Source organism: Rousettus aegyptiacus, unplaced genomic scaffold (genome assembly GCF_014176215.1).
Source record: "Rousettus aegyptiacus isolate mRouAeg1 unplaced genomic scaffold, mRouAeg1.p scaffold_m13_p_15, whole genome shotgun sequence".
NCBI lineage: Eukaryota > Metazoa > Chordata > Mammalia > Chiroptera > Pteropodidae > Rousettus > Rousettus aegyptiacus.
The window spans coordinates 37,721,066-37,746,860 of NW_023416290.1; the positions used below are offsets into that span (position 1 = coordinate 37,721,066).

Consider the following 25,795-nt stretch of genomic DNA (forward strand, 5'->3'; position numbering starts at 1 on the left):
TCTTGCTTCCATACTTCAATGAAAGGAAAAATATTTCTACTCCAAAATGATAGATTTTATTTACCCTGGCTGAATGATGCTATGTTTAGGGCACTGGTAAAGAGCTATTACCATATCTTTGGAAGTAGCTGCTGTCCTTTAGGGTAGAGACCTTTTTACTTTTCAACAGTTTGATATTGTATTTCCATCGATAAATGTTGTCTGTTCTGTAGAGGCCAGGAGATACTGGAGGCTGTCATGAAATGTTCAAAATTTGATCAGTGACTTTATTCGTTATTGTTACAAGCTTTTTTTTAGACTTCCAAGGTCATCGCTGTTTTTTTGTTCTGTTTAAAAATATAGCTTCATTTCTCATTAAAGCCATCAGACAATTCATATTTTCTTCTGCTCCTTGCACCTTTTGTTTATAAATCTATTCCGGGAATACTTGCTGATCCCAAAGAGATAATATGGGGTCCCTGAGTAGCTCGATAATATTATGATCTCACTGTCAATATTTACTGTTCACAAAATGCCTATATTCTGTTCAGTAGTGATAGATAAATGATATTTCATTTGAGACACCATAAATGGTAATATATCATGGTTTACACATTTCAGTTGATTTTATGAAAAGCCTTAATTTAATCCTAAAAGAGAGATGGTGACATGAAATTGCTGAATATAGATGCATTGGAGAATTATCAGTGACTGAGACTCACTATTCTATGCAACCACCAAGACCACTGCATGTGGAAGTTTGTGTAGAGTAAACATCATACAAGTAACTTTGTGAACATTTTCTGCTATAAACATTTTAACGCATTGTACATTTCAAGCCACAACTTCACTGCAGTAACTACATGTGGAAAAGAGCAAGGCCTTGTCTGAGACTTATTTATTGTCTACAGGATGATTTTTATGTGTAGTCATGACTATGATAGATAGTAAACGAACCCATAAACCTGACCTTCAACAATTTACATGCACCTTTGTGAGCTGGAGGAAAGAGCCTTGGATTTATTATGTACCTCTTTTTATTGCAAAGTTATGATTATATTGGTGTAGGAGATAGTCACAGGGCCTTCGTCACCAAGTTGTCCAATATCAGTCAAGCAGATTGTGGGATATTGGTATCGTTTTACAAACATTCAACCCCTTAAGTGGACCTGGGAGAAGAGTTAAGCTTTAGACTTTCTTGGTTATCCAGTTATTTTACTTCATTATGTATTCATGTTTACCTGCCCAAAGAATATGAGCTTTGAAAAGCAGAATATTTCACAGAGATTATTATTTTAACATTCTCAGAAATCTTATTTATTAAGTCTAGTTTTTCTCAAAATTTCTCTTAAAACTTACTTTGAATAATTATATCTTGATTATTATGTCCATTATTATTATTTTATTCTTTCTCATTCTCGTTTTCTCAATCTCTGTCTCTCTTCATCTTTTTTCCCCTCCATTTGTCTAACTGTATGTCTTTCTGAGTCTATACTCTCGTTTTATTTCAAAATGAAAGATTATTTTTGCTTGATAGAATATTTTTATATAAAAATAGTTCAGTAAATTTTAACCAGAGACTTTGGGAAGGCTCAAATATATTCAGAGGAACATTTTTTTGAAGATATGTAGCATGTGAAGATCATATTTACAGGTACCTCAATTCAGGCTCTGTTACCTTAGTAAGCTTTTATGAACTTGGTTAAATAATCTCATAGGACCTCGGTATTTTCATCTGCTAAATGGGTATAATATATGAGTATAATATAATAATGGGTTTTTTAACAGTTAAATTAGATAATGCAAGTAAGGCAACTAGCTTAGTATATGACCCATAGTAGGCACTACAAAGTGTTGAGATATATGATAAATTCATAATAATATTTGTCTTAGAATCAATAAACTATTAAAATTACTAAAAGCTAATTAAATGAAACATACATTCTGTAATAAATGTAAGTTAATGGATTTATTCCTCTTGTTAAAATTTAATTTGGAGGCCCTGTTTTCAAATACTTATTTCATTTAAAAGGAGCTATATAAAATACATTTTAATGTTAAAATGAAGTAAGTGATCACTACATGTTGAGGAATTATTTTCAGTAGACTGCATTTCCATCTTTTTCATAGATCTTTTATATGAAACTTTCTAGCACCACAAAGAAGAAATATGAACATATGGCTGAAAGTAAGAAATTGGCAACAAGTTCCCACATTCAGAAAATTGCAGCTGAAAGGTTGTTTTCCTTTGCTTCCATTTCATCAGGTTATTTAACTTGAAAAAAAAAATGTTTGTGAATGTGGAATTTGTTTTTTATTTTATGCATTATCCTCCTGTCAGCGCACTACATGACTTTGAAACGGGTTCCTGTGGCTTGCAGTTTTAGTAGTTTTATAATCGCAGACTGACCTTTAAGATCAAATTTTTCTTCTCCAGAGTTAAAACATGAACCCATGTCTCAAAATTAGGCATCTGGTGTTTATTTGTAAAACAATGGAGGCGGGGAATCTTCTGTATTAATTCTACTCTACAGAACCTATATAAAGCTTTAATATTATTTCTGATATGATAGTCTTTTTGAAGTGCATGTTTTATGTTATGCCTTATCGTGCATAGTTTACCATTTAATTATTGCAAGAATCTCATTAGTATTATTTCTCTCATTTTTATAAATGAGAATTCTGAATTTCAGTTTAACTAACTACCCTACCACACAGTTGTTAAGTAGCAAAGCTGGAATCCAAAGTCGTGTCCATCTGACTTTAAAACATATTCTCTTTCAGCCTCACCATGCTACGCCTGTACTTTTAAGTGCAATATCAAGAATATCCTGGATCCAAGAAGAATCTTTATGTTACAAGGAAACACTTAACTTATTGAACAGAGTTTCAGATGAACATACCCATTTAAATGCATCTCCATCTTGCTTTAAGGCAGTACTTTCTAAGGAAACTGAAAATAAGCAATTAGATTTAATTCACTTGTAGGTTTACACCTAAGGCCATATCTATACCAGTCAAATAAATGGAGATTTTAGTATCTTTCACCAGGGAGCAATAATATATGTGTTGCTATTTTACAAAGTGTATAATCTTACAATATATTTCCATTTAAAACATTGTAGCAGATTTCATCCACTTTGGCAGTGTATTTCTCATATTTCACTGTTTTATGGCAATATCGTAATGATTTTATCTGCCTCAGTATAGCACCTGAAGCTCACAAAAAGGAACAGATGAGAAAATGGACACCAAATGTCATTCAAATCATCTGTATTGTTAAGAAATTGCTAATATTTTACTAATACAGAAAACTATTTTTAAACATTTGAAAATAAAAATGAATATTATTAGGTGTTTCTGAATATTGGGAAATTAGTAATTAGTATTCAAAAATTAATATTTTAGAAAAAATGATTAATAACTACTTTTTCAAGACTCAATAGGGATAAAACCAGGCTCCAAAGAAGGAATACTTTATTCTTTGTACGCTAAACAATTCTTACATGGCAAACAATTATTTTCTGACAACTGTTGTAATTAATTTTTATTTATCAATGAGTTACAAATATTACAGTTGAAGTTCTACAAATAACAAATAAATACTGCAAAGAGAAATGTCATAATGTTTGTTTTTAGTTCTTCAATTAATGTGTTGAATATTTGAATATTTTAGGTAATTTCTCTCCTTATAATTGTATAAAACCTAAGAAAATAGATTTTATATTTGCTTCAGTTGTTGACCATATTTTATCTATAGTGGGATGGGCTAAATCCATCTGATTGGCTTTGAAAATTATAAATCAGTTTAAGGGCTCTCAAAGTTATAAATTCATATTTTTAGCTGAAATTTTATTGAGATAGTTATAGATTCACATGCAGTTATAAGAAATAATTCAGAGATATTTTTTGTATACTTTTCCCAGTTTCCTCCAAAGGTAACAAATTATAAAACTATAGAATAGTATCACAATCAGGATGTTGTCAGTGATACTGCCCACCTATTTACTTCTCATTTTCCAGTTTTACCTGTACTCTGTCTATGTGTTGAATCTGTGATTCCTGTTTTTGTTTTTGTTTTGTTTTGTTTTTTTTTTAAGAGCTAGAAGTGTTCCCAGGAAGTCAGATAGTTCATTAGGCTAGTGTCAAAAAACAAACAAACAAAAACAAAACAAAACAAAACATGTTTACTGGCTAGGGATCTACTGAAATGCATAATTAAACCCAATAAAAGATCTTGGTGATATTAATAGACTGCTTATTTAGTTTGATTTGCATTTCCATGATTAGAATTAAATAAGAACCTCCTGGATTAAAGCCCTCTGCAGAATTTACCTCTGTTTGCTTTCAAGAGAGGGGAAATACAATTCCCCCAGCTGGTCTCCCCCATGGATTAAAAGAGTGCATTGTTGTACAGGGTAGAGTCATAAATTCAGCAGCCAAGGGGAACTTTATTGTATGACTCTTCCCCTCTCTATTCAGATTGTATAAACTCATCAATCTCTCTCTTTTATCACTTTCTTATTCATATGTTTGGAAGAAATTAAACCCATTACCAGAAGAACAAAACCTATTAACAGAAGAACAGAAGGGATTGTTTTCCAGTTTTTAAGTGATGTGTTCTTTCTTTCACATTATTTTCATGTTCATCCTTTCTTGTGTAATTGAAGTCACTCTGTGTGCTTTTCAAATAATACCTTCACACTCTTTCTTTCTCCTCTCCTTGCCTCCCTTCCTTTCTTCTTTCTTCTGTGTATTCAAATAGTATTTATGCAATCCCTACTTTATTCTAGATATAGTACTAGATCTGAGAAACAAAGTTGATTAGACGTGATATCTTCTTTCCTGAACCGTATAACTTGATAATAGCCAGGCATTATCATGGGCATTAGTCAGACAGATAGATACATGTGCACACTCCCATGCTACAGGATGGTAGGTACTTCGATAGATGTAGTGCAAAGGAAGAAAGGAGAATGTGAACACTTCTGAGAGTGGCTGGTTATCAAAAGGCATTCTGGAGGCTCCTTTTTCATGTCCATTTGGCACTTTACAGAATTTCCATACATCATAAAACCAGGGACCTTTAGGTTCCTCAAATAGTAAAATTCTGAAATAAAATAACATGTTACAAAATAAACTTCCTAATTATAAGAGTAGGAAAACCTCAGTAGTCTGAACTATTTAGGGAACGGTCAGTCTTACCATGGATATTAGAATATTTATAAAAGAAGTGAAGTTCTGTCATTTTCTTTTCATGCACTAGAATATTTATAACTAACAATGTTCCAAATGAGTCAAGTGGAGATCACTATGATTTGTAACTGGGCTATTCTTTCACCTTGCCCTAATGATACTAGCCTCTTCTTTTCTTGTAATTGCATTGTGTTTGTGTAAATTAATTTCTCTTAAGTGCTTTAGAATTTATTCTATTAAGTAATTTCATTTCAAAACTTGTTTATATTATTCTTTTGGTTGTAGCTCCTGCTTCAAATTTTAGCTCTGGTCCTGCCAGCTTGATTATAGTCCATATAATGAAGCTGAAACTCAAGATGTTCTACTCTTGATTCCATGTTCCAGAGAAAAGGAGGTGGATTAAATACAGAGGCGGAAGTGTTTGCTTTATTGTAGACACAAGTTGGATTTGAAGCATTGATTTAATGATTTTAGTTTAGCAAAATTATTTAAGAAAAGTGATGCCCCAAATGCATGATGATTACAGGGCTGTATGCAAAAGTGACATTCATTGCATATTTGTTAAGTGAATGAATCAAAGATGAATTGGTATGACTAAATGCCACATGCTTGTTTCACAGCTGGCTTATGATATGATTAATTTTCCTGACCTACATGTATTTAGTAATAAGTGATAGTAAATGCAGTATTATGCAGTAACTTTGATTTTTAATACTTTGTTAGCTTTGAGAATTCAAAAGAATAAATTACTAATGTACTTTAAAAATACTGTTATTGTCCTGAAGATATGCTTTATTTAAGATTAACATCCTTGGTTTAGAAGCTCAAAATTGTTGGTCAGGATGGCCGAAAATAATGATGACAGTAATAATACTAATTTATTTGCATTTTCACAGAATTCCGGTTAAGGAATAACCTTTGATTTTGATAAAGAGAGATATGTAAGTGAGAGGGATTATAGTAAGTAATAGTTTTGAAGAAATATTGGAGAGAGTGTTTGTTTACATTTGGAATACTGCCATTTTTTTCATCAAAAAATGAGGATTGTCCCTGACTTTATCGTAATTGCTCATTACACATTTAATCATTGTTATTCAGCATAGCAGTGTTTGTTAGGGATTTCTGTTTTTCCTAGTAGCCGTCTCTCATGTAGTGGATTGCGGTTGTTTTTTTAAAATTTTGATCAACTCTTCTCTGCTATGTTGTGACTTATTTAATTGCATGAATTTGAGTCAAAGTGTCACTAGTGAGGTAAAAAGAAAAGGAGGTAATATGCATGTCTACACTAAGTAGCAGAAAAAATAAAGACCAATATTTGTAAGAAACAAAAAAGATTTATGATAACTAATAAAGATGCTTTTACTTTCATTTAAGTGGTTTACCATGGGTATCAATTTATTTCCTAGGGTTTCCTCTTAAGTTTGTTGTGAAAGTAGAACTTTCGGTACAGGACTCAGTATGATGTCTGGCACATAATAAACACTAAATAGATGTTACAAATTTTACCGTTGTTATTTTATAATTGGCAATATTTGAGAAAGAAAATTTAAAAATCTATTGATAGTAAGGTGTGATAAATATTTTCCATTGTTTTAATGTGGCGGTTCAAGTTTTTGGGTGCTTTTTCACTAATGCATAAGCATATTCCCTATTTTTTCCACTATGAAACCCTATAATATCAGGATAATGTCAATGGAGGATTTAATCCTGGTTATCTAGAAATGGAAAGGGTGACTCATTTTTGATGTTAATCTTCACAACTATATACCTTTACCTGGCTTACCTGTGATATAAAAAAAGAAAAATACCAGGGTCGGGTTGCTATGGGCTAAAGCTCTCCATTCATTACCTGTGTAGGTAGAATCAACTCCAAGAGCACCTTCTGTCACCTTTCAGATCCGGAATGATCTTTTACACCTCCATTTCTCTTCATCTGGAATGGAAGTGGTTCTGGAAGAAAGCTAGTCTTAGTTTTGGATAATTATGATTTTCAAGCAAGTCTTCATATTGAATGCAAGTAGTTTTTATTTACATGCTTTTCCTTCTCAATTATAAAATACTAAGATAAAATTTATAACATTTATTGAATACTTACTATATGCCAGGCATTATATTGGGTCTTTTATCTATATGGTCTCATCTTCAAAGCAAGATTGTTAGGAGGAACAATTAGGAAATTAAATTGATACCCATGGAAGTAGCAGCAAGCAAATGGATACACAGAGAATACAAGCTAGTACTCAAAAAGTCTTTTTATATGATCCATATTGTTGAATCCCAAGAGTGTATATCATCCACTCTTAATAAGTTATGAAGTCATTGAAAGAATTTGTCAAATCTAATATAATAATGTCTCATTGCTCATCTTATTATCTGTATATACAATTATTTTTCGATATGCTCAAAAATATCAGTTTCTTTTTTGCAGAAAAAATTCATCATATAAGAAAAAAATTGTGGGACATTTATGCATTTAGTGGGGGACAAAATATCATAGATTATTATAAATTGAAATATCATAGATTATTATAAATTGAAATATGTTTTTAGTAATGGAAAATCATTAGTTCAACTCTAGTTAAAACTTGGCATTATTATTTCCATAGCGCAGTATCTACTGTATTTTAACTTTAACCCAGATAACTGATATTTAAGATGAACAGTATAAATAAATCAGAGAGATCTACAGAATGGTACTTTCTATCTAGTGTTTCAATTAAAGCAGTGAAGCTAGAAATCCAGACATCCCTTATTACTTTGATAGCACAAGTTGTCTTTATGTTTATAACCATTATTCCTTTAAAAACAAACCAAACAAGCCATTTTGAAAGATGTCACCAATGGATTTGTATACATGTTTGACAGATATGCATTACTCCAAACATACTTTATAGCTTCTAGTACTTATTTACAGAAGTTCTTGGTAATTGGAGGAACATCTACAATTATTTACATAGTATAATTTTATAAATATCATTTAAATTTAATACTTTTTTGACTAATAAAGAATATTCTGATAGTCATTAATAATAATATGACATTAAAGACTAGAAAAAAAATTTTAAAGAAGTACAGTTGACTTCTTGCATCAAATACATTGTTTAAATAATTGTGGTCCCTTTTCGGTGCCTGACTCTGGCATCAAGAATCACACTTTTAGTTCAGAATGTACTCATATGTTAGAGAATAACTAACTTCATCTAGTCTTTCATAGGAACAAGTGATGAGAAGGGTCCCTTCTGCTCTTGGCGCTGTCAGCTAAGAGGACTTGAGAGATACACTTAGAGATGAGCTGTTGTCTCTGATCTTTGGTGCTTGAGGTGATAGCTTCTAGTACTATTATCTCAGGAGTTTATGTGAACTTATCAAAAAGAGTAAAGTAAATGTTCCTAATATTGAAAATATTTTATAAGAAAAAGGCTAGTATTATTTAAGATGAAGGCAGTTTACAAGATCTTTTCCACCAATTTTTAGAAATAACCATTTTTACCTAAAATTAGCATATGTACAATATTGAACAACAGAAATCCTAACCATCAGTTATGATGTCTATGGTCTTAAAGCATTTTTACAACAAATTTCAGTCATTGCTTTCTTTCACTTTGGCAGTGATTTTATCTCAAGGCATTACTTTTAGTTCATTGAACAATTTTATTTGTAACACAACAGATTTGTTTAAATACTCAAGTTCACATTGTATTGCATTCAATTTTGAAAGATTATTTCTATATTAAAGGAAAGATATGGCTTATACTGTCCTTTTCCAGCTTTGCCTCCTTTGAGATGTCATTCTTGCTTTCTCTGAGTTGCCTTAGGAGACATTTTTTTCTTACTGGTCAAATTTTATCTCCTACATTTACCAAAACTTCACCACCATTAACTTAAGTCACAGAAGGAAAAAGATCCACATTAGATTTTTGTTTTTCTCTCTAGCATCTTGCATTGTGCCTGGATTTATGTGTTCAACAATTAGTTTTGAGTTAGTAATTGCTTCTTTAAAGAAAGTCCAGTCGAATGTGGTTTTATGAATACCATAGCCCTGGAAATTATTCTGCCTGCAGAAATTTAATACCTGGTGAACTATAGTAACTGCATGAGGCCACACCCCAAACGAGCACCCATAAGACTTCCTATGAGGAGCCAACCCACAGAAAGAATGTTTGCGGAGGCAATTGCCTCGGTGTGGAGGAAAGGATCAAACCTTAGATCTGTGCGGCAAGTTCTGAGTTTATCAAAACTATTCTCATGAATAATAGTAGACAACCCACTGGCCAGCTTTCCCTCCCTCCCTCCACCCCGTTCCTCCCTCTCTTTCTTCTTTTCTTCCTTCTTCAAGATCTGCCATTTTATATCCTATATTCATGTTAGAAAGGAAAAGATCCAAGGAGAGTTAGAGAAAAGGAGAAGGGACTAATGGAAGAGGAATAACGTGTGTGTGTATGTGGTTATATATATCTCATATACCTAGTGAAATCAGTGAGGTGTTACATGTGTGATAGTGAAATATTTTACAAGTTGGAGAATGTGAGGGCACCAGATTTTTCAGCTTGCAATCACTATGTACAATTTCACATCTGAAAGTTTTCTTCAGAGAAAGTGCTATCAACCAAATAAGATAGGATATTGTTGAGGAGTGTTCAAAATGCCTTTTACACTTCGTATTCTTAGGAAGAAGGAAAGCTCATGTCATTTCTTAGGTCAGTAATGACATGCCATATTTATCAGACTTTTAGCTTTTTAAAAATTTTTAGTTGATTTAATAACTAAATATTTTCTCTGAAGACTGATCATTACACGTTGGGGGAAATTCCACTGTTTTATAACCATGCATCTTAGATTTTTTTTTCTCTCTGATTTTTTTGGGACAGAAATGTAAGCTTTTGTGAACTCTAATAATCAAACGATAATTTTGCCACTCTTCCCCCTGTAATGCTTTGCCAGTATTTTGTTTGTTTAATCTTTTCTACCACCTTGCCTCCTTCAAAACTCGCCCTGTGGCCCCATCCTTCAGGCACTCACATTCTGCTTTCAAAATTGACTGGCAGCTAATCTTATAAATGAATCCACTCTAATGGCTGCTGATATGATAGTGGAGCTTGAGGTCAATCCTTCCACCTAGTTAAGTTGTTAAAATTTTTTTTTAAAGAGGCAGTCTGATAAAGTAAAATGAGCATGAAAGGGTCAGAAAACCAGGGTTAGAATCCTAGTCTTACTACTAATTTTGTAACTTAAATAATTTGTCTTAGTTTTGAGTCCCAGCCTAATTAATAGGATGGTAGAACGGTAAAAATTAAATCAATTCTGTCTGCTTAATTCTCAAGGAAGTGGCTTTTAGAGTATGTGTTATAAAGTGAAAAAGTATTATGAATGTACAAATTGATTTAAATATGTTTTATAAACAATGAGTTAACTCAAAGCAGTGAACAGAGACATATATTTATATTTTCTGAAACTCTACTAGGTAGAAAGCATTGTGGGTTATCTGGGAGGTTCCATGAAGAGAGCTAATAAATACTACAAATCACTATTATGAGGAAGAAAATAATGAAAAATATTAGAGTTAAAAACCAGTCAATTTGAGAGTTTAAAGGGAGGCGCCACCTCTGAACTTCTGGTAAGAACAGGCTGTAAGATTCAGGAAAGTGTTCAACAGGTGACAGACTTCGAAGGGTGGTAAAGTTTAAATATAATACTAAAGATGAGTATTTTAAATAGTATACTACACAGCTAAAACCTGCAAAATACAGAAAGATTGATTATGTACTGCGCCCAAGAAACAGAGTTAGAAGATTGCTTTTGGAAAAATTACTCATCAGTTATGTGTAACTTAAGAATATATGTGCAACTGTGATGGTTCACAAGCATTCATAAGAGACTCCAGAATTACAAGTAAATGACTGTAGCTTGCTTGATCTTTAGGAATTATATTTTTGGAAGTATTTTGTGAAAATAAAATTATTTTCAGCAATCCAAGTTCAAACTTTAGGATAAAAAAAATTTGTGTTAGTATTTCAGAAGACACATTAAATCCGTCCATAGAATAAGATACTTTCAAACCAAATGAACATATACTGTATTTATTGAAGATGTCAGACAATAAGAGATTCAAGTGGGCGATTAATGCCTTAATGTTTAGTATTAAACTGTATTTATTCTTCCAAGTTTTGAGACTCATATGAAGATTTCATAATATATTTAAATGTAATATGTGGTACATTGGCAAGAATGTTTTAAGTATGAACTCAAGTATCCTATGGTCTGTATTCATTGGCGACATGTTATATTTTTGTCTTCTTATGGTTCTATTTGCCACTTGATATTTTTAACTTTTACAAGTAATACTTGTACTTTTGTTCTCTGGATAAAAATCTTTAAATTTGTAAGTAATATCACTTTTACACCAGCCTTATACACGTTTCTGTAACAGGCTGAGGGTACTTTTCAGTGCACTGTTACTTCCCTGGTTTAGATTAAAAGCTTTCAAAGTAGTGCTGTAGTTTTTCCAATCATTCCGGCATCCTTTGGTTCTCATATATTGCTACCCTAAAAGTCACCTCCCAAATCCCAAGTGGAGCATCATATAGACCTTTCCTTCTAGGCCACATTCATTCTAATCACAATTGATGTTTAAGAATGTTTATTTGCCAAAGCTTATCAGTATATTTCCTTTTGTTTCCATCTATGCCATTTTATAATGTAAAAATGACTATGTCTGGATTTATTATAGGTGTCAAGCAAAAGAGACACCTCGTAAACCAGTAAACAAGAATTTTGATATCTTTAAATATCAGCAATGACCTGTGAAAAGTTTTATTACGCACTGTGTACATCTAAATTAATAAATGTAACCTATGAAAATGTAACTTATGCAACTTTAAAAGATGGAAGTAAACATTGCCTAAAATTTAGAACCGTAAATACCAATGAGATCTATCAGTGTTCTATATTAAATGTTCGTTAAAAGCTGTTCCTTGCTTCTTTTTCATCACACAGAATCTATGGTTGATTTTCACCCAGATTTTCTTCTTTGGAGTTTTTCCTTGTGGAGAAAACAAGCCTTCCCTGACCAGTCCTCTGCTGTCCCTGACCCCTCTGTGGCCCTCCTGCCTGTAGACTGACTTCTGGCTGTTGCTCCCCCACTGCTGTTTCCTGCGTCTGGTAGCTGGGACCTTTCACGTCTACAGTTCCTCCCTAACCATGCCCTCCCTCTGAGACTCAAGATTTGAATCAGGAAGTGGTATTGGGTCAGCCTGTGACAAGGAGTGTTGTCTGGAAGGTCAGGGAGGGTTTCTGGCAGCAAAGAAGCTTACTGTGCCAGGTTTCTTAAGCAAAAGAGGGGTGACTCCCCTCTCCTCCTTCCAGCAGCTGAAAAGTGTCCAGAAACTGTAGCTGTTCTTTCTAAACATTTGAAAAACTATTCATATCTGGGATAAGCTTGGTTTTTTATTCATACAAATAGACCACAGAGCAAAGGGCAAAATGTGGCAATCTCTTCATCCCAACCTTGAACATGATCTCCATATATAAAACTTATTTGTATATGAATATGTAGGTTATGGCTGTCTAGTTATTTCTGATCATAGTGTTGTTTTTAAAAACATCTTGAATTTTCTGCTTTATTCTCAATAAAATTACTACCTAGAACCATATTTTATCTCTTCTGTTATTCTGTCTTGAAGATGATAACTTGTAGGTTTTAATGGGCTTTAGGATAGAAAGAATACCAAACATGTTACAGCCTCAGAATTAACACTTAGAGCCAGCTGGAATAATAAAGTGAAAGGTTTCTGAGTTTATAATTCGCGCCAGTGTTTGGTAGCATATGCAAGTTAATTTGCTTCTTAAACAATGCTGTACACATAGATTTTTATGACTTTTTAGAAACTGTAGGCAAAGGGTGTGTTTTGCATTCTTGAGAAATGCAGTGATTTAACTTGCTCTAGGTTTCTAGTCTTAGAGTTTTTAGGTACCGAATGCATGGCGTGAAAAGGGAATGTTTCTATTTTGCCACCACCATTATGTTATCTTTTCCAGTGCAATTACAAGCTAATTCGGGGCTCTTTGTGTTAGACTAATGGCTTCTGATTCTCTGCTGTCACCTAGTACCTCTTCACGCACTTTTAATACCACCTGCAATGCCCCCGGCACTTACCTCCGGTGAGCATTCTTCTCTAAGTAGAGACTCATCTTTGGCAAATCATTAATGGAACATCAAAAAGATCCCATCTGTTAGAGTTACGTATGGCTAAGATCAGAATGATCAGATATCTCATTTTTTCTTTATTATTTTTTCTTTTTTTTCCCTTTCTTATTCACACAATAAATGTAGTTGTCAGCAGGATAAGTTCATGTGCCGGATAAGGTCACAATTTCATTTAGTGACAACTTCCAACAGTAAGAACTTACAAGGTTCGATTTATTAAAGAGTCAGAAGGGATAAGATCTCTGCATGGCCAGCCTGATTTATCAGGGTTTTGACTGCAGTACTTGAATAGGGAATGTCGTATTTCAAGTTTATGTTCAAAACTGTAGTTTAGTGTATGTTATGACTGTATGACTCAAAAATTGAGAAGGAAAATTAGAAAAGGTATCCCTATAAGGCGATTTGTAGCCAGTAACTAAGAACTGTCATTTCCTGTGTCAAACCGTGCTTTGAGGAGGATCAACGTATTATAATATAAATGGTACTATTTGTCTTAAAAAGCAGATGAAACAAACATGCTGTTAATGCCTGAGGAGACACACATAGTGGCAAGACTGCAATTTGGCTGTGAAGATTATCAGCAGTAAAATGATTATTTAACCCTCTCATGTATCTGACAAGCAGCTGTCAAATGGTTAAACCATGAAATAGCGAGAGCTCTGCCATACTTCCGCCACTGTGGCTGACTTTGAACATGTTTTAAGATTTTTAGAATCTTTGAGTGCTTTTTGAACTCAGCATGACTTCGGGGCTGTCCATGTTTGATACCATGATGTATAATGTTTTCCAGCCATGAAGAAAATATAAATATGTGTTCTGATGCTATAACCTTCTGCTGTAGTAAGGCCTGATAAATATTATGAACTGATCCATGTGGCCTGCTTTAAACTTTGGCTATATATATATATATATGTATGTGTATATATACATACATACATACGCACATAACCAATTCATAGTTTATTTTTAGCAAATAAAATATGATCTTCTACCATCTCAGTTACTTGCAGTCATGTCCTATAAAATCTGAGTCTGGAGTAAGGATGTTCTCTAACTACATACCATATATATTTATGTCATTAAGTTAATGCTGAACTCGGTCAAAGCATGATATCTGATAATGACGCTAAAAAGCCCATATCTCGCCCATTTCCCTCCGGTATGCTACAGTTTTCATATACTCTGCTTTCTAAAGGGGCATCAAGAGGAATCTATTAAAAAGAAACAAAACGATGGCTTCATGGCAACTTCAATGAGAAAAAGATTTGAGTATATCTCTCATAGTTTTGAATATTTCTTTCTACCTGTAAATTTATTTTATTTGGCAAAAAAGTGGGGTAATATCTTAAAAGCTGCAGTATGGTTGGTAGTGATTTCTGACTTAGGGCTTTTTTTTTTTTTTAAGTGAAGCTATCATAAGTCTTTGAGTAATCACAGACTTTTAAAAGTATGCATTATCAAAAGAGATAAGAAAAACAGCCCTCAGCACTAACAATATTATCTTTTACCAAAATTGATTAGTTCATCCTATGTGTCTCAAATATTTTGTGTGAACTTACCCAGCATGTTAAAAATAAGGCTTCTTTTTGAAGAATAGCTGTAAAAATTTAAACTGGGCAGAGGAGAAAAATCTTTATTTTTCATCCTACCCTATATTTCATGGATGAGGTAATGTATTTGAATGTAGTAAAATGGTGAACAAATGAAATGTATGACTATCGTAATATAAAGAGAAGACATATATTAAAACAACTTTTTTGGTCTTTAAAATTGATTTCAACTGTATTAAAATTGAGTTTATGATCTCATGAAAATCTCATCCAATCAACTATGTCTAATTTGTATTTTATAATTACCACATGTCACAACCCATAGTAATTACCAGAGAACTAACAGAAATAAAATATACCTATAGTTCTAGATGTTTATATTCCTGTTGAGGTGAAAAAAGTTATCAAGGTAAAACCACTAGGGAACAATTAAATGTAAAACTATGAGGTATTGGATATAATATCATGGGAATATTAAGGTAGGGTGAACTCAGTTTGTTCGGGAGTTCAGAGAAGTTTCATGAAAGAGATTTGGGATTAATCTTTCAACATTAATAAGAGTTATCGAGGAGGCAGCCAGGAGAGCAGGTAGGAAGAACAATTCTCAGAAAAGTGTGGGAGTTAAATTGGAGATGACAAGGAAGGTATGGCGAAGACTTTCCTGACTAGAGAAAAGAAGAACGTATTTTGGAGAGTAGAATAGAAAGTCAGGCATACGTTACAGAGCAAAGCTTTGTTGGTATTAATATTCAGATGTAGAAATTCCAGTGGGGATGGCCAAAAGGGAGCTTGTGAAAAACTTGCACAAATGAATGACACAGACTCTGGGGAATGGGTAGATGTGATGATCGAAATATGTGGATGTGCTTTTAGAATGCTTCGATTTCTTTTGAAGTAGTAAATATTTATTAAGTACATCATATTTGTTTAAGTTAATTCTCACAGCAACCATATGAAGAAGATATTGTAATTCCTCTTTTGTATGCAAAAAATGAAGTTCAAATGGTTAAGGAACTTGTTCCGCTGCATGTGGCTTGTTCCATTTACTCTTCTCTTATTCATTTTGAAACCCATTCCAGTCTGTGTTCTGTCCTTCCATTCTACAAAGCTCCTTTCACTCCAGACACCCATGATCTCTATCTCATCGAAAGGAACCTTTCCACTCTCTTCCTTACATTCATAATTTTTTAGGTTCCTTGATTGATCCCTCCTCCTTTAAATTCTCAATCGACTCCTTTGTCTGTTACGGTACCATGTCCAGTTCCTTTTCTATTCTGTTGGACTTCTAAGTTTTCTGTGTGTGTTCCTCCATCGCCTTGTCTTTTGAAGATCCTCGTAACTATGTCCTTCGTCTTCTTATTTTGAAGATTTTTGGAACTATGTCCTAGATCTTATTTTCCCATGATACACTGTCTTCTAGATCAACAATCTTATGACGTTTATTACCATATACAAGTTCATTTTAATGAATAAATGCCAGTATTTATCACCTTTGCCAAGACCTTGCTTCTGAGCCCTGGGCTTGTAATTGTCTATCTAAAAATCACCTATCTTCCTTACAGCTACATCGACTTCACTATTTACAAATTAAAACTCCTCATCTTACCCTTAATTCTTTTTTTTTCTCTATATTCCATATCTCAGTAGGTACATGACCATTGGACCATTTACCCAAGTCAGATACTTCCCTTCCTTAATTCCTAAAATCTAAATAGCATCTACTTTCCTGAAATTTATCTAGGGTCTAGATTTGTCTTGTTTTTTGTTTGTTTGTTTGTTTTTGTTTTTGCTTTATGCCTAGATGTAACCCACTGTCTGATATTTAGTAGATAACCAATAAGTATTAGTAGAATAAATGAATAAACTAATGAATGGAGGCAAAAAGAATGACAAACTAATTGAATAAGAACGGGAGCTTTGTTTTCTGATTTCAAAATCTCTCATCTTTGCAAGTCAGACATACATTTTATGATAAACTGGTTCTAGGAGCTGGGTCTTTGACTATCAGCCCAGTACTCTTTCTGCCTTTCGTAATATGTCATATCTGAAGTAAAAAAAATTATTGTGTCGTGGACACCTTACTAAATGCCAAATACAAACTCCTCTTTAACAATGATGAACCAAAGACTGAGAAAAGATATAGTGTATTCAAGGTTATTCAGATGTTTATTGGATAAAGTTGGAGCTAAAAATTAATATTCTTTAATGCAATAATTTTATTCTATTTTATGACACATTAATCTTTGAAAAAAAGATTATACTCTTAAGCAACATAGAAAGAAGTTAAATTAAATATAACTTCCAGTTATTCAATGTTTTATTTCTCTTGCTATCATTAACCAGTGTAGCCTTGGTAGCATCTACATGTGAATTATTTTCAATTTGTTTGCAGTTCTATAATGTACATGAGGAAATATTTTTATTCAACTATTTTAGCAACAGAAAGGATTTCCCCAAACCTTGAAATAACTTCTTGATAAGCAAGAAAGGAGACTGGGATTTGCCTGTTTGTCTAATAAAGTTAAAAAGATTGACTTGATAGCTCGAACAGTTCCTGGACTTTCTGTTATGGCCCTCTCTAAGAGCTCGTAAAAGAATTTGTGGTTTGCTTAAAATTTTAATGCATAGTCAAAGACACCTCAAAAACTTTGGAGATATTTGGGTATCCCTTTATGATCTGCCCTAAGGTTGTAGTTCTTAATCCATTAAAAGACAGACCTGCTTGTAAATCCACAGGTATCGATAAGAAGTCACTGTTTGACTGAGCCTGAACCCTTTTCAGATGAAAATTGTCAGTGGCAGAAGAGAGGATGAATTACTTTTTTACAGGGTTTTTCAAAGATTTTCATGATTTCTCTGGTATCACTAAATGCGACACACATTTTTTTAGCATGTAAAAACAAGCAAATTATTTGGCATTATCTTTATGTAGGAAAAAAGAAAAATTCTTAACCAGTGTTTAGCTAAGGAATTCAAGTGTATTTTACCTTTCAGTGGTAAATTGCAAAGAAATTGTTTAACGTGTAAGTAAATATGGCTGGAAATACTAAGAACTATCAGATAGAAATTAGTTTCTTTTCTAATAGAAAAAAATGTCATAAAGATTTAAATAAATGCATTATAACATGAATACGATTGCCCTGAGGAACCTTTTCCACTGATTCCTTTTTGACATCATATAGACAGTTAACTGTACTTCGAGGCTATTTCTGAACAGGCCTCTGATTCCAATGCATCAATCAAAAAAATTGTATAGAGATGAAAAAGAGTTTCGGAGGCAAATCTCCGAAATGGGTTTTTTTTTTATTCCACATAGAAAACCAAATTTTTATTGTTTCATATTCCCTGGTCTTTGAATAAGCTTCATGATTTGATAATTAAGCACTAATCTGTTATTTCATATAAGTATACTATTTCTAAAACTGTATTTCCGAAGCTCAGTTCTGTTGAATCTTTCTGGGTCCATTTTCCTTATTGCCACTTATATTGAGCTACCGATATGTCACAATGAAAAAAAATTGAGAGATGTGTGTCTCTTAATGAGTTTAATGAGTTCCTCCATTTTTGTATATTTGATGAGTGGGAAAGGAGAAGAGTGTGGGCAGGAAGAATGGCAATGTAGTCCTTGAATTTAAATTTCGTACTGTGAATATTTTCTATTACATCTTCATCGTTCATTGTTCAGATACAGTTATATTTATATTTTATAATGAACACAGTTTAACCATTACACAATATTTTAGTTGATTATGATTTATATACTTCGATATTGGCTTTCAGCATAAGCAATCATAAAATCTGAAATGTAATGTCTGGTATTTTAACAATTAAAATGAGGTGACACAAATCTAGAGATATAAAAAAGAGATATAATTTTTAAAACATCGAGATTAGATTTTCATATTTAAAGATAGTTGTCGACTTGAAAAGAACTTAATGACATATTAAGGCAAAATTTTCATAATATGTTATATACCATGACTTATATATCATTTGGAAATTTTAATTATTGAATACATTCTATTCTATTTAGAATTTTCCTCAGTTTCCCATTCTGTATGGATTTCCATTTATATTTTGTATTCCATTCCTTCTCATTTTTTATGTCAGCTATTGAGTAAGCTGAGAAGAAATACCATTAAAAAGATGAATAAATTATATTATTAAAGTTAATATTTTCTAAATATAAAATTTTGTTGTGATAATATGTTATGGTAGTACTATCAAGGTCTAAATGTCATAGATTTAATTATTTAAAGAGAGAGGGTTTAATTCCTGATCAAGATATTTTTTTGTTTATCCCAAACAATATTTAACTGAAGTTTTGAAGCCCTCATTAATTTATTTCTTAAGTATTTGATGAATTCCAATTCCTACTTTATGGCCATATATATACTGTACTGTTGTTATTTTCTATGTCCCCAAAATATTAATTGGAGGAAATGAAATGAAGACGACCATCCTAAACTGGCTGTTTCTTAGAGTTTTTGTCCAAACTCTTTTGCCAACATAGGATCTTACCTAAAGTACCAAATATAAAAAAAGTAATGACTTCGATGACACATTTTTGATTTGGGAAAACATGCATCTCTAGTTTTTGTGTGTGTAGATATTTATCCTTTTGAAACTAGTAAAACTTTAGACAATTATCAAATACTTTTAAAAACTTGCCAGATGTTCACCAAGAGTCTTGAGTAACCATAATAAAATTATTGCCTAAGTTACATATCGTTAATTGTAATTTTTTACTCCATTGGTGATCAAATATAGTAATTTTAACTCTCATTGTCCTTATGTTTCTCGTCTTCCTGTTTTGGCATTGGATCAGTGCTTTTTGAGGAAGTTTTATTTCTGGTTCTTAAGGACTTACTAAATAGAATTGACTTCAGTAGATGATGTTTATGAAAAGGTAAAAGAAAAAAATTGGGCTAAATTTGAATATTATTATAAAGACAAGTTTTATATTCTTCTCAGGATAATAAGATCAGTTTTTTAGACGAGCATAATTAATTCTCTTTATAAGAATCTTGAGTATATTATGCAAACACACAAAAAGAGGTGGCTGTTGTTAAAGCACAAGTGAAAATACTCTAAACACCTCTTATTTTTATTGTCTGCAGGAGAGCTGGAGGTATTTCAGAAAGATGGGGAACGGAAAATTCAGAGCCGGCAGCAGCTTCCTGTGGGGACGACCTGGGGGCCGTTTGCTGGAAAGATGGACCTGAATAATAATTCCTTGGTATGTGGATGTTCCACGATGGTTGACTCATTATTTTGTTATAGCTCAGAAATGATTCTGCTTGCTTCCCAGTGAAATCACTAAAAATAAGTTTGTTTTTTTTTTCTTTTTAAATGGACACAAACCTTGGATATTTTCCAAGTGGCTTGCCTCTGACAGTGATATAAGTAGAATTTAGAAGGAAACAGGTTAATCATACTAAATGGTTGTTTAGTAAGGTAATTTATAATGTTTTTGCTTTATCTGCTTAGCCAGACTAATACTATTCACATTTAATAATGTATACAAATGCTGTTATTTTTAAGATGACATAAATTAATTGTCATACATTACAGGTTTACATGAAGAGCAAGAAATAAACAACCTTGTTATTCCTTGCTAATACTATTTGTACCTTTAAAAGCAAGAATAAATGATTAGCATTATTTTTTGTTGTTTGCTTATTTAAAAAGTTCTGAAATCAGAAAGTCTACTTCTAGGTAATATTATATAGCCAACTGATTAATTAGATGTTTTAAAAAGTAATGGAAAGATGGATGTTTGGTTATATTTAAACTTCATTTCTTAATTGGATATATTAGTTTTCTTTTGCAACTTTAACAGGTTACCACAAACTTTGTGGCTTAAAAAAAATCACAAATTTATCATCCTGCAATTTTGGAGGTTTCAAGTCTGGAATGAATCGCACTGGTATAAAACCAAGGTGTCTGTGGGACCGAGTTTCTTTCTGGAATCTCTAAGGGAGAGTCTGTTTTTTTAGCTTTTCCAGCTTCTCAAGGCTGCTCATAGCCCTTGGTTTATGGCCCCCTTTTATCTGCAAAGCCAGCAGTAATTGATTGAGTCTTTCTCATGTCCACATTCGACTCTGACTCATCTGTCTCCCTCTTTCGCATTTAAGAACACCCATGATTACATTGGGCCCTCCTGGGTAATCTAGGACATGCCCTGTTTTAAAGGCAGCTGATAGCAATTTTAATTCCATCTGTTTCTTTAATTCTCCTTTGCCATGTAATGTAACATTCACAGGTTCCAGCAATTAGAATATTATTAGCCCCTCTTTTGTAAGTGATGATACAAATGATGAAACTCAGGGAGAAAAAATGTTTATATTCTTTTTTTTTTTTTTTAAGGTGAGGCAACCCTTGGTTGACCTCATAGATTGTGAGGACCTTGTCAGTTTACAATCCCTTATTTTTTATTTTATTTTTTACGCCTACAACACTTAATCTTCCTAGGTGGTCTCCCATCCAAGTACTAACCAGGCCCAACCCTGCTTAGCTTCCAAGATCAGACAAGATGAGTTTTATATTCTTTACGAGGTGCAGATATATATATATGAAAATTCTTCTCTCTAAATTCCATGTATGTAGGAAGAGTCTCATGGCTGCTAAATGACTTTATCTGCAGTGTGGGAACATAAAAAGAGGTTTCGCAAATGTACTGAACTCACCAACATTGCATTTCTTTTTCAATTTATTATATGAAAGAAAATTCTTATTCAAGTTATTACATGAAAGAAACTCATATGTGTGGATCTCTGCTTATTTCATGCCATGTGGATGAGACAGAGTTTATTGATTCCACTAAAAGTACTGATTAGAATAAATAGAAAGTATTTGTGACACCTTACTTTTAAATAGCATGTGGAATTCTAGTGTTGTGCTTTCTGCTTCCTAAAATGATGTATTAACCATAAAAAGATGAAGTAGAAATTTTACATGTGTTTAAGAAATAAATGAGTTGATAGGAAAGGCTAAATATTTAATTAATAATTTTGGCAGGTTAATTCTTGGTTCAGTGCACCTACTTCAAAAAAGTTTTGAGATGTGGCCCCAAACACAATGCAGGCCTTGGTTGGTTGACATGTATTAATAGACTGTTCTGTTGATTCCTTTGAGAGAGCAATATTAACTATACTGATTTCTCAAGTAAAGGCAAAGAGCATAAGATTATCTAAACATCAAAGCTTACGTTACATATTGTTCTAAACCATTTTATCTGAGGGTTTCTAATGGTTCTCTAGCTTTCCTTAAAATGTTTTAGGCAATAAGATATTTATCTTATTTATCACTATGTATCACATACCAACGTAATCTTTAATCATTTCTCTGATATTTCTTCAAAAGTGTACTGCCACTGAAGTGGCAGCTATAATTGACATAAGATGAACATTTTCCCCTTTACTACATTAAAATAGTGTCTATATGAAAATGCAATTTTTGATTAGTCTTTATGTTATTATCTGTATATATCCAGAGTGGTACTTTCATATATTTTTAGCATATGCTAAATCATGATGTGTGGAAAATCTAAGTTTGTCAGTGAAATAATTTCCTATTTGTTAACAGATGATATCATTTTTTCTTTCATTATCCTGTACTACTTTAAAGCAATTTATGCCATATTTTATAGTTCTAGAAGGGTATGATTTATAGATATGAAGTTTTCAAAATTTTTGAAAGTGTATGAAATGATATGAAATGTATAAATACTCGCTCATAGGGTATCAAAAACCAGTAGCGAGTTATAGTTCTTTATAAAAAACATACCCTAGTTTTCTTCTCTTAGGGTTTAAATATTTAATTCATGTTATTTTCTTAAACTATAGCATTTTTCTCTATTTAAAAACTTAATTACTTCACTGAAATATACTCTAAATATTTTTCTTTTGCAATAACATTCTCTTTTAGATTTCATTTATGATTCTATATTATTAAATACTGCAGATGTAACTGTTGGTACTACATACATATAATGCATACTTATTTTCCGGACACAATATGGAGAATTGGAAATGGATTAGCTCATTTAATCCTCAGAATAAACCTGTGAATTTGGTTTTATTTTAAAGATAAGAAAATAAAAGCGTGGGCCCTTCAAATCGGAAATTTTAAAGACCACGTCATACTGCCCCCTCAGTAGCATCTGTAACATGATTTGAGGATGATAAATTTTGGGGGAATTTTTTTTTGCAGGGATTCTAAATTTATAAAAATCTCTGGTAAAGTATCTGCAGTAGTTAGAGGTATGCTTTTTTCCCCTTACTTTGGGCAAAGTACTTGTTATGACACGTCATAGCCTATTTGAGCAGTTATGAGTTAATTCAAAGACTTCCCAATTTTATGACTCTTTATAATGTGAACAGTACTTTAATATGTTTTATATCATGAAGATAAATTTTCCTCATTATAAACTGTCTAGCCTACTAACCTTTCCTTACCCAACCTTGAATCAAATTTGGATTTAGCACAGTCTTTTAAAATACTTATTCACCAACCAATGTAATATTACTCTGCTCAGACTCATGGTATTGGCTTGGGAGATTTAGCACACTAATCCAACACAGTAATTAATTGAGTCATCATGCCAGATGTCAAATCCTTTTTATATCTTTCAAGTTCCCATCTTGAAGTGCATTAGCAATATGACACCTTCTGCAGGAAGCCTTTGCGTATTAGGCATTTAGGCATATGGGTGTATATAGAACATTTCAAGAAATGAAGCCTATATGGAAACACCAAACAAATGGATTTGACAAAAAGTTATTCTTAGAATCATATAACACACTGAACATAGAAATAAATAATCTTTTGCCCAAATCTCATTATCTCGCTAGATACTTCATGCTTTAATGGTTTAACAATAACAGAAGCATATACTTAATACTTTCATTGGGCCAGATGTGGGTCACAGTGCTATACATATTTCATTTCTTACTTAATTCTTATACAAGTGTATGAGAAGATAGTATATATCTCCTTCGATGCAGAGAAGGACACCACTACTTTTGGAAATTAAGTAACTAGCCCAAAGTCAACTCAGTCTGACCCCAAACCTCATATTGCAATCAGATGCTATCTTAGATATATTATACATAATATAGGGATAATAATACTACCTAGATTATAGGGTTTATGTAAAGACTAAGTGAGGCAGAGGTAGCATATATGAGTTAGCAGTAAATATTAACCACTATGACTGTTGCGACCCATAAAAAATGGACCCATTAAAATATATCGTGTTTAAAACTGAAGAGACCCTCCAAATTAAACAAGTAAAACTGTAGACTTTTGGACTTTAAGGATTTTACCTGCCTACATTTAACTGTCATCTTCCAAGGACTCTGTATTAGTCAGGATTCTTTAGAGAAACAGAACAAATAGAAAAATAGGGTGTGTGCATGCACACACGCATGTGTGTGTATATGGGTGAGGGAGGAGGGAGAGAGCGAGGAGAGAGAGAATTTTTTTTTTTTTATAATGAATTGGCTCACATGATTTATGGAGGCTGACAGGTTGAAAATCTGCATTGTGGGCCAACATGCTAGAGACCTAGGAGAGCTGAGAGTATAGTTCTAGTCCAAAGGCCAGCAGGCAGAGGCCCAGGAGAATCTGTGGTGGAGATGAGGTTCATTGTTTGTAGACGAGTCCTTTGTTCTCTTCAGGCCTTCAACTGATTGGGTGAGGCCAATCCACATTATGGAGAACCAGTTGCTTTATCCAAAATTCACTGATTCAAATGTTAATCTCATCTAAAACACCCTCTAATTTAACACATAAAATTAACCATCACAAGCTTCAAAGGTCTTTGATACATTGTAAGTTTCTATTTTTCACGTACAACCTTACACCCCTGAATGAATTATTAGCCAGTGAGTGAGCTAGCTTTCTTTCTAACATCCCAACTCTGTGCCAAGGAATAATTTAAATTAAGTGCTATCATGGTGACACAAACTTCATGTTTTTGAAAGTCTTGCAATTTTATTCACTGAAAATATCAAAGGACTACTGACAAAGAAGAAAATTTTAAAATCACTTGAAATTGTGATCAATATCTGTTTGGTAGATGTTTTAGAATTTCTGTATTTGTATGCTGTGTCTTTGAAGTTTCCCTGTTTTCTCCTGAGGACAAAGATCTTTGTAATATGCTAAATCTCTACTATATTAAGTACATGATAAGTGTTTAATAAGTACCAAATAACAATAATTATTTGGAAGGTTGGGTATCTGAAATTTAAGTGATATTTGCCTTACCTTGAGTATATGTGCTTTTGCTAGCTAATTAGCCTTGTTTAGCCAACTGCTAGAATCATACAACATACATAGTTTATTAAGTAAAACATTAGTAGAAACTCTCAGGTTACTTACTACATAATAGTAAATTTATCACAACCTGTTAAATTCAACAAATGGAATTCAATAGAAAAAAGTTCATTCTGTTGATGCTGTTCAATAAGAATAGAACTTTGTTTTATTTTCCAACAGGGCATTTGTGACACTGGCTTCTACAAATAAGAAATACACATAAAAAGGGTAATATAAACAATATTTTATTTACTTAATAATGAAATGAGGGATACATTAAATTGTACCTTAAAATTTGAAGATATTATCATCATAGAAATATGGTTGAAGGAAGAATTAGTTTCTGATCTACATCATAGGAAAATATTTAAATTATTGAATATCTCCATTTCTCTCCTTGCAGTTCTAACTCTTCCAGTACCAATCTCTGAACCTTCATTGACAGAATCTTCATTTCATGTTGTACATGCCCTGTAGCAAATGTATCCCTACTCATATGTCTCCAGTATCCCCCAGTATTCACCTGTCTAACTGTTTAAACATC

At 32.7% G+C, this 25,795-nt stretch overlaps 1 protein-coding gene across 3 annotated transcripts in view; it reads left to right on the top strand.

The window, feature by feature from the left end:
* The window catches only part of ZFPM2 (zinc finger protein, FOG family member 2), a 418,253-nt gene that overhangs the window by 191,012 nt on the left and 201,446 nt on the right, over window positions 1-25,795 (top strand). For all 3 annotated transcript variants that reach the window (XM_036232969.1, XM_016147454.2, XM_036232968.1), the window contains one exon: window positions 20,049-20,167. In XM_036232969.1, the coding sequence (XP_036088862.1) occupies window positions 20,049-20,167 (119 nt within the window). The remainder of the gene's footprint in view (window positions 1-20,048; window positions 20,168-25,795) is intronic.